At 45.2% G+C, this 16,403-nt stretch overlaps 1 protein-coding gene across 1 annotated transcript in view; it reads left to right on the forward strand.

Moving 5' to 3' along the window:
- Positions 1 to 16,403, forward strand: part of PROS1 (protein S) — an 858,149-nt gene that overhangs the window by 440,442 nt on the left and 401,304 nt on the right. The window contains exon 8 of the mRNA XM_069637200.1: positions 9,235 to 9,356. Coding sequence (XP_069493301.1) covers positions 9,235 to 9,356 — 122 coding nt within the window. The remainder of the gene's footprint in view (positions 1 to 9,234; positions 9,357 to 16,403) is intronic.

Consider the following 16,403-nt stretch of genomic DNA (forward strand, 5'->3'; position numbering starts at 1 on the left):
TATTGTGGATTCCAGTTCTTCCGCCGTTATTGTCATGGAGCCCCCCCCCCCCTTTCTCACCTGAGTCCGATCTTTGCTGGATTTCTTGGTCGATGCCTTCTTGCGGACGGATCTGGTCTTGAGTAAGGCTGCACAAGTCTCTTCCGACTCCAGCGTGCGTTCAAAGTTCCGGGATGCAATGATCCAGGAATCCGGGAAATTAAGAAAGTGCACTACTCAGCATACGAGTCCAGGAAGTAAGAAAGAAAGGAGAGGGACTAGGAATGGAGTTAGCAGGGACAGAATCAGGGAAGCAATACCGCGAGCTACGGAGCACAGGTCTGGTCGCTACTTCGCAATAGCATTGAGATGCGCGGAGCCGCGGGGGCCGTGGTCTATTAATAGAACACGCTACGTCCAACGTGTAGAGCGAGGAAGGTCTTTCACGCTGGACAGCCATGTTGGGAGTACCAGGGAGTGCAAGCCCCGTTGAGACAAGGACCAGGAAGTCCAAAAGGGGCGCGTTCTGTAGGTCATGACAGCATGCCTCCTCCAAAGACCCGTTCCTCCAGGTTTGCCCGGGTGTATGAGGTGACATTTTCTGAGCAGTCGAGGGGCCTTGAGATTAGAAAGTGGTTCCCAGTCTCTTTCACTAGGAGGATATCCCTTCCATTCAACCAGGTATTGAAGCTGACCCCGTTTATACCTGGAGTCACATATTCGGGACACTTCATATTCCAGTTGGTTGTCCACCAGCAGAGGAGGGGGTCTGCAGGATTTCCGGGAGGATTGGATGTAGGGTTTTAATAAGGATGTGTGAAAAACTGGGTAAATTTTCTTCCAGGAGTCTGGTAGTTTGATCTGGTATGAGACTGGATTTATAATTTCCTTGATGGGAAATGGACCATGGTATCGAGGGGCCAATTTGTTTGGCCGTAGATGTTGGTGTAGTAATTTCGAGGACAACCAGACTTGATCACCAATTGCATAAGAAGGCCCTGGTCTTCTTTTGGAATCCACATACCTCTTAGTCTGTGTTCTGGCCTTCCGTAAGTTTTCTTTGGCCTCCTGGTGTACGTTGATGAGGGTTTCGATCCAGGAGTCGACGGTAGGTACCGGTGTGGGATGATGGAGAACAGAGGGTAGAACCGATGGATGGAAACCTTGGCTACAATAAAAGGGACTGGTCTTAAGTGCTGAATGATCGGCATTGTTGTAGGCGAATTCAGCCACGGGTATCAGGAGCGACAATTCATCCTGAACCTTGGTGGCGAAACATCGAAGATACTGTTCCAGGGTCTGATTAGCACGTTCTGTGGTCCCGTTGGTTTGGGGATGATAACCTGATGAGAGGGCGCGTTGGATTCCCAAAATACGACAGATGTTTCCAGAATTGTGAGACGTATTGAGGTCCTCAATCAGATATGATCTTGGAAGGAAGTCCATGCAGACGGAATATGTGTTCCAGAAAGATTCCAGCAAGTTCGGACGAGGGTGGTAGCTTACACAGGGGTGTAAAATGAGCCATATGAGTGAACAAGTCAATGGTAACCATGATGGTCGTGTATCCTCAGGAAGGTGGTAATTCCACGGTGAAGTCTGTAGCAATGAATTCCCATAGCCTTGTTGGCAGTGTAGGTTGCAGTAGAAGACCCGCCTGTCTCTTGTTATCATGTTTATTTTGACTACAGATAGCACAAGCTTGGATGTACTGCTGTACGTCGGTCTTCATTCCAGGTCACCAAAACTGTCTTTGTATAAGGCGGAAGGTGTTGGTTATGCCACGATGTCCGGAGTGAAGGGTATCATGACAGAGGTTTATTATTCTTTGTTGTAATTTCTGTGTGGGAATGACCAGTGCATTGTCCTTGAATAAATATCCTTCCTTGACTCTTACAGTCCATTGATTCTTCCTTGAAATATCCTTCCACAGATCAGAGGATTGGGTTTGCACTCGAATTTCTTCCAGAAGATTGACTGCTTGAGCTACAAAGATCGTGTGGGGAAAGATCTTAGGATAGGCCCTATCTTCAGTAGTTACATAGTCAGGATGTCGAGATAAGGCGTCAGCAATCGGGTTTTGTGATCCGGGAACATGAGTGATGTGGTACTGGTACTGGGCAAAGAAGTAGGCACAACGCACCTGACGACTGTTCCTACACTCCAATGACTGTAGAATTTGAAGATTCCGATGGTCTGTGCGGACCTGAACTGGATGTCTAGCACCCAGAAGTAGATGTCGCCAATTCAGTGAAGGCTTGGCAGATGGCTAACAGTTCCTTTTCCAGGACGGAGTAGTGTGTCTCACTGGGAGTCGGGGTTTGTGAAAGGTAAGCAATGGGGTGTTCCAGTTTATCCTGAAATTCCTGCTTCAACACCGCTCCTCGGCGTAGTTAGAGGCATCCGTTTCCACTAGAAATGGTTGATTTATGTCGGGTTGGGCTAAGATGGGGGCTTGCGTGAACTCTGCCTTTAAACATTGGAATGCCTTATCTTGCGGTGTAGACCAGATAAAGGGGGTGTCTTTCTTCAAGAGAGCAACGATCGGCTGAACAATCTCGGAAAAGGTGGATATGAACTTCCGGTAGAAGTTGGCAAGCCCCAGGAAGGATTGAACTTGTTTCACGGACGTGGGAGCGGGCCATGCCAGTATGGCCTTTACCTTTGAAGGGTCCATACCGATTCCTTCTGGGCTAAGGATGAATCCTAGGTAGTGAACAGAAGTAACGTGAAACAAGCATTTTTCGGGTTTGGCTAAAAGTTTGTGTTCACGGAGTCGTTGTAATACTACCTTTACATGTTCTTCATGCTTTAGAAGGTCCTTGGAAAAGATCAATATGTCATCCAGATAGACAATGACGAAGAGGAATAACATGTCAGAGAACATCCTATCCATGAAACGTTGAAAAACTGCGGGGGCATTAGCTAGTCCAAAGGGCATGACTAGATATTCATAGTGACCAAAGGGTGTTCTAAAGGCTGTTTTCCATTCGTCTCCTTCCCGGACACAGATCAAATGGTAGGCACCCCGGAGATCTAACTTCGTGAATATTACGGTGCCTCTCACAGCTTCCAGGATATCCGAGATCAAGGGCAATGGGTACCGGTCTTTGAGGGTGCATTGATTTAAGCCACGATATTCGAGTCAAGGTCTGAGTTCCTTGGTGTCCTTCTTGGGAACAAAGAACAACAAAGCACCCGCTGGAGATTTTGAATGTCTTATGGTGCCATTTTCAAGGTTGGTACCCAGGTATTCTCGGAGGGCCTTTTTCTCAGGTTCGGAAAGGATGAACATTCTGCCGAAGGGAATCACTGCTGAGGGATCTGTATTTATGGCACAGACTTCAGGTCTGTGAGGGAGTAAGGCCTGGACTATGGCAGTTGAAAATACATCAGCATATCCCTGATGGGCCTCAGGGACTTGTATGATATTGGAAACCATGAGTGGTGTTTGCTGGTCTCTTGGTGGTTCTTTAGGGGGTGTCAAGGAGGGATCCAGGAATAGACAGTGAGACATACAAAACTCTGAGCCTACGAATAGTGATCCTGCTGTCCAATTGATATACGGATTGTGCTTCTGTAACCAGGGCATACCCAATACCATGGGGTAATGAGCTGACTTAATGATGTCGAATCTAATCCGCTCTTGGTGATGGTTTATAGAAAGCTGGATCTCTTTAGTCTGCAGGCTTATGGGCCCTGAAGTGAGGGGTCTTCCGTCGATTGCTTCCACCGGCTGCATAGTGCTTCGTGTCTCGTATGGAATGTGATGACTAACAACCCAATCTTGATCAATGAATATTCCCATAGCTCTGCAGTCTACCAAGCCAAAATGGAATAGGTCTTATTCTTGGAAGGCGATAGGAAGGCCTGCAGTATCACCAAATTGTTTTGTCCAGGAGAGTTCAAGGATAGAATTGAAGTGGAGCAAACATCTCTCTCCCGAAGCTCTGCTCCTTTTAGGATTGGGAGCTGGCGTTTCCCGAACGCCGAGGAGGGGCTAGAGGACATTCCCTACCCAAGTGTTTATCTGAGGCACAATACATGCACAACCCCGTATGAATCCTTCTCATCCTTCCTTGCGGGGATATAGATGCACAGAAGGCTCCTATCTGCATGGGTTCTGGTTCAGTGACTGAGCCTGGGTTTGTGTCCGTCTTGGTGGTGCTCTCAAAGGACACTTTCGGAGGATTTCCTCTGGCTTTCTTCTTCTCTGCCTTCCTTTCCTGGATACGAAAGTCTATTTGCATGGCAAGGTCCATTAGTGCCTGGAATGAGTTTGGGCGAACCACTCTGTCCCACTCATCCTTAATCTCCTCATTCAGTCCTCTCCTGAAAAGGGTAAAACTCGCCTCAGGGGACCAATCCGCTTCCTTGGCTAATTGCTTGAATCGGGTTACAAAGGTGAGCATATCCTGGGATCCCTGCTGAAAGTCTAACAGGCGTTCCTGGGCATTATAGACCTGCTCTGGGCGGTCAGACATGGTTTTAAGGGCCTGTATGAACCCATCATAGTCATCTAGGAGAGCATCGCCGGAATTAACGAGGGGCGTAGCCCAGGTTAAGGCATTTCCTGAAGGGTTAGAAATTATGAAACCCACCTTAGCTCTGGGAGTCGATAAGTAGTAGGGCTTAAAAGTAAAGTGGACCAAACATGAATCCAGGAATCCACAAAGGGTTTTTGCTGACCCATCGTATTTGTCAACTATGCCGCCCAGCAACACACTTTCTTTTGTTTGAGAGCGGCGTTTTCCGCCTTTAGATTCTGTACCTCGGTTGTTAGTTCTCGCATGCCATGCATCAGGTCCTGAACGGCCGCTTCCATGTCCATATCGAGTTCGGTCAGGTGGCGTCTCAAACTGTCAAGGAGTCCCCCCCCCCCCCCTTCTCACCTGAGTCCGATCTTTGCTGGATTTCTTGGTCGATGCCTTCTTGCGGATGGATCGGGTCTTGAATAAGGCTGCATGAGTCTCTTCTGACTCCAGAGTGCGTTCAAAGTTCCGGGATGCAACGATCCAGGAATCCGGGAAATTAAGAAAGTGACCTACTCCGCACACAAGTCCAGGAAGTAAGAAAGAAAGGAGAGGGACTAGGAATGGAGTTAGTAGGGACAGAATCAGGGAAGCAATACTGTGAGCTACGGAGCACACGTCTCGTCGCTACTTCGCAATAGCATTGAGACGCGCGGAACAGCGGGGGGCGTGGTCTATTAATAGAACACGCTATGTCCAACGTATAGAGCGAGGAAGGTGTTTCACGCTGAATGGCCATGTTGGGACTACCAGGGAGTGCAAGCCCCGTTGAGACAAGGACCAGGAAGTCCAAAAGGGGCGCGTTCTGTAGGTCATGACAGTTATAGGTGCTTTGAGCCCGCTCATTGCCTCTGCTTCTAGTTTGGGGAGTTCTATCAATACCATCACCTCGTCAATCTCTGCCTGCTGTATTGTCGATGTCTCTGCATATAGCTCCTTTTAGTAATCATAAAAACATTTATTACTAACATTTATTAATACCTTCTTGCGTCGTGTAGGTATTTCCGTTGCTCCCTTTAACCTCCTGTATCAAGACCCTCTTAAACTCACTCTTATAAAGCCAGGCCAGCAACCGTCCTGGCTTATCTACTTCTGCATGTTGCTTATCTATGTATTTGCTATAGTTTAAATTACCTAGTTTAACCCAGTGGTCCATACATCCATACATTCCTGCTGCAGCCAGGCTTCTCTGGCCCGTTCCGTGGTTATGTCTTCCATGCCGCCCAAGACCTCTAGTTTGGCTTCCGCTCTGCCCAAATCTCTCTATTGTAGCTTGTGTTCCGTGGCTGCGGCTATCGCTGTCCGTCTGATCACCACCTTGAATGCTTCCCACAATGTGCCAACTGAACCTACACGACTCGTATTATTCCTGAAATAGTCTTTAACCCCCTCCCTTAAGCGTTCCCTAAATATTGTAAGAGATTCACTTTTCAGTTTCCACATTGGGATGCATGCTTTTGGGGGGGATTTGGATACTGCAATGTGACCAATAGGGGGGCATGATCTGTCAGTACTTGTGATTTATATTCCGCCGATGTGAATTCTCCCAGCACCTCATACCCAGTAAAAAAACATTATCTAATCTGGTATAGAAGTCGTTTAGGCCGGTGTAGTGTGAATATCCCTGCGCTTGTGAGTGTAAGGCTCTCCATACATCCGACAACGTAAATGCTTGCAGTATTGTATTCAAGACTTTGGCCGCCGGGTAGGTTGTGTCACATTGTCATCAGACCTATCCAACTTGGGGTTCAGGGTACAATTAAAGTCACCACTCCATATCAGCGTGGCATCTCTATACTTGGCTAGTTGTGGTTACAGTGACCTAAAATAGTTAGCTGTTCCATGGTTCGGTGCGTACGTGTTAATAATACAGAGCTCCCTTCTTTCCACCATCCCTTGTACTATTGCCATTCTTCATCTTTATAGGACTTCAGTACTTTGAATGGGACTGACGGCACCACCCAAACCAGAACTCCTCTGGCAAATGCCGAGTATGACGTGCCCAGGGTCCACCCACTCCAGTTTCTTGCCAATGTAGCTCGTCTGTCCGCTGTTAAATGTGTTTCTTGGAGTGCAATATCTATTTTCTGGCGCCTTAAAAATTGCATGACCCTATTTCGTTTAATAAAACGATTGAGCCCTCTTACATTCCAAGAGACTCTTTTAAGGTCCCCATCCCATATTAGCGATCTAGTTTGTCTTGACAGTCCAGTGTACATAGTGTACATTACATGTGTGGTCCTATAGGCTAACTTCCCCTTAACTACCCCAACTCCCCTCGCCCCCAACAATTGCCCAGCTCAATACCTCGTGCTCAGGCATTCCTGCTTCTAACTTCTGCCTTGGTGTATAATCTGCTAGAAGTGCAGCAGGTGGATACTGCAAAAACTGTATCCATGGACCAATCCACACATGGGCGTAGGACGTCCCTCCACAGTGTGCCCCCCGAATGGGTCCCACTGTAAACTCCTGCATTACACACAATAATAATGCCTGAATGTGCCAGTAAAATGATGTCTCGCATAGTCATCAGACGTCTGCAGCTGCTTAAATCTCATCCAATCTCACGTGTCTTCCTCAGTACGTATTATTTCTTGTGGCGTCGGGTCTTTCGCTTCGTTCGGTACGTTTCAGTATCCATCCATTTATGCGCCTCATCAGGATCATCAAAAAAGACACTCCTGCCCTTGTGTATGACTTTCAGCTTTGCCGGATATGATAGCATATACTTGAGGTGTCCTTAACCTAGTCTCCTCTTGACCACCGTGAAGTTCCTTCTGTGTCATTGCACCTGCAACGTGTAATCGGGATATGCTGTGATATTCGCAGACGCCTTTTATATCGTGCCCCCCTTCCACAATTGTTCCAGGATTTTTTCTCTGTCCTTATAATTCAGGATGCAGGCTATTATTGGTTGCGGTGGGGCACCCAGAGGTGGTCTTCTTGCCAAAGGTCTGTGTGCCTTCTCCGTGAAGCCCTGAGTAAGATTGCCTGGGCCAATTTCCAGGAGCAGCATGTTCTGAATAAATTTAGTGAGATTAATGCTTCTTCGCCTTCCAGAAGTCCAATTATGCATACTTTATTACGTCTGGCTCACCCTTCTCCATCCTCAACTCTTCCTTCCAGGTTCTGCACTTGCTGCTGTAAGATTTTGACGTCACTGTAGGTCTCTTTAAGGCTGGATGCATGCGTCACAACTTCTTTCTCAAGCACCCTTGTGCGTTCTGCCAGTGACCGAACATCTTGCCGCAGGAGGTTCACGGCCAGGCTAATGACATCCATTTTGGACTCTAGTGCAATCTTCAGTGGCGCAATGGCCGCCAGTACCTGTTTGTCTCCCTTCATGTGTGTCGATACTTCTTGCAGGGGCAAGTTCCCTGAGCCATCGTTTCCTGCTGTTTTTGCAGTCTTGGTAAAGGTGTCCAGAGTGGGCTGTTGGGTTTTGCCTTTCTGAGTCTTGGATGCCATGGCCGTACTCCTTTGTTGTTGTCCTTTTCTCCCTGGGCAGCCCTGTACGCCCAGGCCTTCCCTTGGTTGATAATTGGTTGGGTAAGGGTTATCACCAAGCGTCCAATGCCCACTATTAGCTACTGCTTCAATTGGCTGTCTTTCGATGCAGCTCTGTTGTTTGCGGTGTAACAGATTGCATAAATGTCTCTCGGTGCAGCACTAATGTTCCGGAGTCCACTGCAGTGATGCTGCTTGCATTTGAATGTTCTTATTGATCCGGACCACAGAGGGAGGCGGCAAACAGTACGTTGAGTCAGATCCTTTGTTTCTCAGTGCGTGTATTAGCAATCCTTCCTTACACGCTAGCTTTTATGCACATGGGCGGACCACACTGGAAGCTGGATGTTCGCTTATAAATATGGAAAGATGCTGCTTTCGTCTTGCAGCAGTGTTTTGAATGTGCTAAGGGCCTTAGAGGGAACCAGTTCCTAGCACAACCTGTCCTGTAGGATGCGGGCCCTTTCCACTGTAGCAGTTTCATTCATGTCTAATAATTCCAATGCGGGCGGACTGCAGTGAAAACAGGCAGTCCTTCACCGCTGAGATTTCAGCAATTCCGCTTGCTTCCCTACACCGATCAGACCTCCTATAAGGCCTGCTTCGCTGAATGTTTGTTGGGCCGGCCTTCAGTGTAGCCGGCAACCAGCCCCCAGAGTCAAGTTCCTCATTCCTGTTGTACTTGCATCAGTAATCCTTCTTCATGCGCAGACCTTTTCCATAAAAACCAGACCACATTGAAAGCTGAAAATTGGCACATGAAACTGGTAAACACAACTTGAGTCTCGCAGCAGCTGCTCCTCCCGCTCTGGGTGTGTTGAGGACTGCTCTCCAGGGGAGCTGGTGCCAAGCCTCTCTACGATCTTCAGACTTGGTGTTCTTACCCTGCAGCAGCTTCCTTTGTTATCCTGCTTTCCGACTCAGGCGGACCACAGTGGGAACAGGCAGTCCCCTCTGCTTGGTTTGTATCCAGTCCCCTCCGCGTTCTGCTGACCCCTAACAGCACCACTTGCTTTCACTGCTCAGAGCGGGCCACTGCAAGAACCAAGCACTGCACCCCCTGCGATTTGATGCTCTAGGAGTAGCCTCCCACTTGCCACAAGTCCGAACATCATCAAGGTACCAAGATGGTCTATCTCGAGTATGTCTCCTTGTACTTAGCATCATACAATATGTTAATTCAAAATGTAACTAGACTGTTTCTTTTTCTTTCTAGATGTGGATGAATGTGCTGAGAACATGTGCGACCAAACGTGTGTCAACACGCCTGGGAGCTACACCTGCTACTGTGATGGAAAGAGAGGATACAAGCTCGCAAAGGACCAGAAAACCTGTGAGGTATTGCATGATTCGCCAGATGCCCAACCTGTGGCACATGGCTTACAGAACTCCTTTTAAAGTTCTCGTATCCCAAAGTGGTGCTCTGTCTGGCATACGAGCCTTCATGGGTATATGTTGTCAATGTATTGGTTAGTAGACTTGCAAGAGTCACAGTTCGAAATATGATCAGGTATCTAAATGAGTTTGTTACCTTGTCATCCACTTTTAACATATTCGACAATTGACAAAAAAATATTGGAAATGAAAGGCAAACTTTTCTTTCTTTTAAAAGTGAGTCCCCCAATCAGCCTCCATCCCCCAAGAAATTTTGATTCTTACACGCCCTCATTCCCTGTGGGGTTTATAATACCATTACTGAATTGTTAAAGATGACTTAATGGCTCAAAGTCCATGTTTCTAAACAAGCTATCCTTGGAGGTGGAGACGTCCACCGATGATTCCAGGAAGCTCCAAATCTGAAATGCACTGGGAATGCACTGGGATATGTTAAGTCGTCGTTCTCTCTCTTTACCTATCGTAAGAAAGGAATTTGCATGCGTGTATAAATCATTCACCAATATTTCATTAGTTTCGGGCAAGACCGCCACATGGGAAGGAACAACCTAGTTTCTCCACACGTGCTCCAGCAAGCGTTGGTTGCATTAACAGCAAAGAGTTTATGTTTTGTTGGTGAAAGATGCGACCTAAAAACGATTTCATAACATAGATCTGGGATCGGAGAAGAATCCGCTCACCTTCAAATTTGAGGCCAGTTCTTTCCACTAACAGTGAAGCCTAGATCTGAACGCCAAGCTGGCACAGACCAGCTCTTGGGAAGATGCTCCGCTTGCTTCAATATTTTATATGGTTAATGGTTAGGTTCAGTCTCACCTGGTAGGGGTAATTAAAAAGCGAGTTAGTCATTAAGGGCTAGAAACCAACCATACTAACATGTATGCGTTTTCCGCCTTGTGCATGAATGTACCATTTTGTTGTATATGATTGTGTCTTGTGTATATGTGTTTATTTACTCTTTGAAAGACTAAAAACGAAATAACATTTATTTGTAATCTAAAATACCTGTAGTTTACAGGTTATACAAACAAATACGAATTATGGTTCCTAATTAGAGAAGATTTTAGAGTCCGTCTGCCCGTAACAAACCGGGGCAGAACACAGCAGATTGACATTAGGTGTCTCTGCTATCAGCACCTTCAAAAAAATGGTATGAATAGATTTCTGATGATTAAAATATTTCCTGGAGGGGCATCATCTTTGTATTCTGCTCAACATTTTATATAACCTAGATGTGTCTCCTAGTCCTAACCCCCCAAAACAAACGTTTTTGAACAGAGCTGCCACAAGGCTCCTTTTTAGTTTGGCTATGAGATGTCACTGAAAGTATGGGCTATAAGCCAAAACTATTGTCATGGGAAGTGAAGAGATGTATGAGTCGTGAGGAGTGACACCACGTGTGGGTGTTTTGATTATTTACCCAACAGTTGACTGCCTATAACTATGCTTGCCCTATGGTCATTCCCACCCACTACCGGCTCCTCTCTGCCCAAAGCAGTCTAGCTCTGTGCTTTGTGGATAGCCTTCTGAAAGGTGATGACTTAGTTGTACCTATAAACCAGTTACACCAGCTCCTGATGTAATTAAACCTAGACAAGTGTGCCTTTAGCCACTTGATTTATTAACTGTATGTGTGTCCTTTCATCTGTTTCCTGCACTGAATTATTCTTGTTAAAACAAGCATTGGCAAAGGCAACCGTTTTGGCACTTGTATAGGCATTAGATAGGATTTGACTGTGACAGACACTGCCATGATACTTCCTTCTACTAGCACCATATGCCAGCTTTGCCCATCCTATGACCCTGTAGTATCATCATGGCGCTGCCTGGAAACTGCATATACGTGCCTATACAAAACCCAAGATTGCAGGCTTTGCCAATGCTTGTTTATGGTGTGGCTATGAACTTGATGTCTCAATTGATAGTAGGTCAACCTATCATTTTCCGACAAGCCAAAGCTCATTTTACATAATGCAATACATGTGTCCTCTCGTTGAACAAGTTGCGAGATTAATTAACATCCTCCTTTCAACCATCTGCATAAGGTAAAAGGAAAATAGCTCAGCAAAAGGTTTTTTTTTAAAAAGTCATTTATTTTCAAAGGAGAAGAGCTCGAACCCTTTCAAGGGGGCTATTTTATCCCGTATCACCATGGTGCCAGCTGTGCAGTCGTCCCAGGCGCTAATCACCCTGTGGGAGGCCACTATCGGGTTTGTCAGCCAGAGGGTGGATGAGGAGGGATTGTTTGCAGGCTCACTATCCCCACAGAGATGCAGTAACTTCGACTCAAGAACAGCCCTGTGCAGTTTTGCATCTAGAAACCCTATTTCCCAGAATGCACCATGAGCGAGCAGACCTACCCGAAAAATTGAATAATGAAACCAGCCGTATGGAACTCTGGCCATGCACTCCACTATCCATAATGCGGGAAACGCTACGCCTGGCAGAAGGAACCATGGGGTACCACAGAGCTGCCACTCTCACTCAGTGGTATGTCTAATATAATGCAGCACTCCACTAAGGCCTTAGAAATCATGCGGCCCAGCATGTGGGCTCATGGGAACCATAGGTAATTAGCCAATACCAAGGCACAACTATTAACTTAAGAGGAAATGCAAGTATTCGAGTGATCAACCAACCACAGGGGATAAAACACAGGACCCTAGGGTATAACCAGTCTGAGTTAGCCTTACAAAATATCCCAAAGCCTCTGCGGTATGAATGAAAGGGAAGGTTGTTTAGTGTTTTGGACCTGGAGGAAGCAGACTTGCCTTCTGATGCTTCCTTGATACGAGGAGAGACTGCTGGAGATCGACGACTGCGAGAACTGCTGCCTGGAAGAAGGCTAGTGGCGTTTTCCTGAAAAATAACTGTCATATCATTTAACCCTTTGGAGTTATCTATATTGGAAATATGGAGTCCCTTGAGGGGTGAGAACTTCTTGGATTAGGTTTTGGACTTTTATATTTAATCGCAAGGGCACCATTGTAAGCAATAAAGGCCGACCATGTAGTTTAGCCATCATAAATAAACCACAGCCATATTCAGAACACCCTCTCTGGATGTAAACTGTCCCATAGTTCCCGTTTAGGCAATTATCTAACTCCAACACTGACCATTCTGTAAATTGGAATAAAACTACTGTTTGAACTATTCTTTGGGCATGACGTGTATCATTGTCTTGAGTTCCCCACATAGCCAACACCAGATTCTGATATAGGGACAATATCCTATATTGTTTTGGGGGCAAATGAGATGCTTGTCTAATCAACTTTCCTGCTAAATCATTTTGAATGCTACACCATTGTTTAGGTGCTGTAGCATTCGACCAATCTGCAATTGGTCTACAATGCACTGAATGATAATACATATATCGATCCAGGCAGGCTAGCCTGCCTTTAGCTATAATGTCCAATAGACTACGCCTAGCAATTTGAGGTTTATGATGATTCCAAAATAATGTAAATTCTTCTGCAATTCATTAGTACTTTTGGGGGACTTGTGTTAGAACTGTCTCGAAATTATATGAAAGCCGGGGTAAAATATTTTTTAACCAAGCTATTCGCCCTAGCCATGACATTGCCAAAAGATGATTTTTTTTTTTTGCCCGATTTTAGGCAACCTACAAAAATCAAAATAAATGTTTTCGCCCCCACACCCTCTTCCCGGATGTACTGCAAACCGGGGGGGGTTTCACTCCCTGAACCCCATCCCTCGGCCCCCACCGCTTCCCTCCCCTCCCAACACCCCCCCACACCCCTCCACCAAAACGCACACAAACATACACTCACGTATCCACTTACCCGTCTGACAGTTCGATTTAGAAAGACCACTCTGAATATCTATTATGCATGCGTATGTATACATTATATGTAATGTTTTGATTGAATAGTACAGGTGTGGGATCTATAGTTTGCTTATTATAGATATATATTTGATTGTATGAGATAGGATGACTATTTTGGTTTTAAATCATTTTAGATGCCTGTATATATGATAAAAGGATTGAATGTTATGTTGAAGTTTTATATATAGTGATGCATTTAAACTAATGATGTGACAATTTGTTTGAAATACGTGAAAAGTTCAATACTGAACTACATACATTGAATACAAATTAAAAATAAAGCTCTTCAGGGCCATGGAGCCAAATTCATCCAAAGAAAGACCCTCTCATATCATCCTAAGAGATGACTGAGATCTAGCAACAATGTGCTTGTAGAAACCACAAGTGGAAGAGACTGGCGGGCGTAGCTTTCTCTTACATTGCAGCAACACTCTGGAAATCCCTCCCAAAGAGAATCTACAAAATTGAGAAATCATTTGACTTTCAGGAAGATTCTGAAGACTTGGCTTTTGAACACACCTACCTAGCCTGCCGCAAGCACTTCTAACTGGCATAGACATTCCAAACCGTTATGCTGTGCACTAACATTTTCCTCTCCTATGCTTAACTGTACTTAATGCAGCGCAACTACGCCACACACACACACACAGCACACTAAAGATCCCTCCCAGCAGACTTGAAATGCACGGCTACACTTTTCTAGCCACTTTGCATACAGCATTCTCTGCCCAATGCATTCTCGCACCACAGTACATGGGCACATTTTAGACGCACAGTTCCAACCGAAACTACACTCAAATTATACAAAATGAGACTGTGGAACAAGAAAAACAGTCAGCAACGAACTGTATTTACACACTAGGCATTTCAGAACCAGGCAGAAAACATAACAAAAGGAAACGCACTTTAAATATTTCCTTCCAAAGCAACATAACCCGAGTTTAGCTTGTCATGAAAAAGTAACAGCTGCTGTGTAGCAGAGTTGGGCTCAACATTCGGGATGATAAAGGAACATTGAATGCCATGACAGAGGAACCCAAGGTAGTGAATTCACCTTGAATCGTGACAGGATTATAACTATAAACGTAGGCAAAGCATTTCTCCTCTCTTTACTTTACTTTAATACATTTGTATACCGCAGCCGTAAACCCTAAGGCATGAGGGCGCTACAAGACATTATACAACAAATAACAAATAATAAAATACTGGAAGTAAAACCATAACAAAGATGAGAGTTTACAGCTATCTGAGGGTCACCTAGTTTAATAAATAGGTCTTTAGACTCTTCTTAAACAATTCCAGGGAATCAATTGATCTCATCTTTAATGGCAGAGCATTCCAGACTCTAGGGCCAAAGAAGGCAAAGGCTGATTTAGCTGCCCTAACGGTGTGACATGTCGGTTCAAACAGAAAGTGCTGAGTGTTCGACCTTAATATCCGTGCATTGTTTTTTGTGGATATCGGCTGCTGTAGATATCCAGGCATATTTCCAGATCTGCACTTATGTATAATAGTCAGAGATCGGAATAGGGATCTAGAAGCCACTGGTAACCAATGTAGCTCACATCTTGCTGATGTTACATGATCTCTATATTTAAGATTCATAACACCTCTCCCTCTCCTTAATACCTGTTATTCCTGGGATACAATTGTATGGCTGAACCCTGTCGCCTGCACCTTACTATAAACACACTTTTGTTAAGAACAATGTACTCTCAATCTGCCTAGTTATGTTATTGTATGTTTCATAGAGCACCTCCTGCCATTTTCATGACCTCACCTGCAAGCTCTGTGTCAGGCTGTAGTGGTTGGGTTGGTCATTTGCATGGTTTGAAGGGAGGTAACTGGGTTGATGAATGCAGATCAGAAGAAGCGGGGATCTAGTTGTGGGTATGCTTCTGTGTTTTTGGAAAGGTGGCATTCTGGTTAATATAGTGCGTTGAGGTTGCCTTCACGGGTATTTGGAACGAGCTATTAGAATGTTCTCATGACGTAGAATCATATAGTGATGAATAGAGTAGGACGCTAGAAGGTTAGTTGATGTTTAATTTATTTTGGCTTTTGGCTGCAAGGTGCCAATTTCTGATACCATAAAATCACCACCAATAAATGCAATAAAAAAACGTCCTGCATTCAGCAAAACATGACAAAGCAAACTTTGATTTGGGGTTGATGGGCTTAAGTTCTTGATTTAGTGGATCACAACATTCAGTCTCATCGAAGCAATGCTTGGCCGGGAGACAATGATTGAGCAACTGTGTATCACAGGTGAGAGAATCCCCACTCTGGGAACCATGAACTTGCAACTATGTTGCAAGTGCAGCTTCCCAGGGGTTACGGAGCATCTGACTGATGCTGGACAATAACTTCTTTGGTACGTAATCAAAGGACTGCGAGTTTGCAACATTGTATCATGTGGATTTAACTTACTTTAGGTGACCGCAAGCATTTGTTTTCCTTTGCTAAATTTTTAGGTTTGCTAAGTGAGTGTGTCAGTCAGGAAGGGGGCGCATTTGATTTTGTCCTGTGACTGTGTCCTGCCATGCGCTTGGAACCAAGGGAGGGTAACCAGGGAACCTCACCATACCTTCCCCGCACCCACCAACCACTCAATCAGTGAGGACCAGGCCCCCTAAGTCACCATCTGGGTAGTCTCTAAAGTCAAACAGGGACTCTGTCCCACCGCCAATATAACATCAGATTTCCAGTTATCTATTAAGAAGAAGAATTCCTGACTTTCCCTATTGCTATATGGGTGTTCCCTGCCTATATAAATAACTAAGGTGCTTGCCAGGAAGTCTAAAAATAAAGAATGAGTCAGCTGTCCAAACACTAGTTCTAGCTCACCCTACCACTATTATAACCAACTTAAATAAGATCAGAAGGATTTCTCCTGCCTCCAGATAATGTTATATCAATAGTTTTGTTCAGGACTCTTCGTTAGTAGGCTATTAAATAGTCTCTTGTCACTTACTGTACCAGTTCATGTCACTCTTTCACAATATCTTTGGGTCTCCCATCTTTAGGGATATTTTTCCAATGCATCCTTTTGGTGTCTTTCTTCTTCTCACTGTTCAGGTTGCTATCTTCTTTTGAGTTTGGTAACATTTAACTTCTTATACGGGATATGCTGACTTCGGGCT

The sequence above is a fragment of the Ambystoma mexicanum genome, chromosome 7p (assembly GCF_040938575.1).
Source record: "Ambystoma mexicanum isolate Mex_15411 chromosome 7p, UKY_AmexF1_1, whole genome shotgun sequence".
NCBI lineage: Eukaryota > Metazoa > Chordata > Amphibia > Caudata > Ambystomatidae > Ambystoma > Ambystoma mexicanum.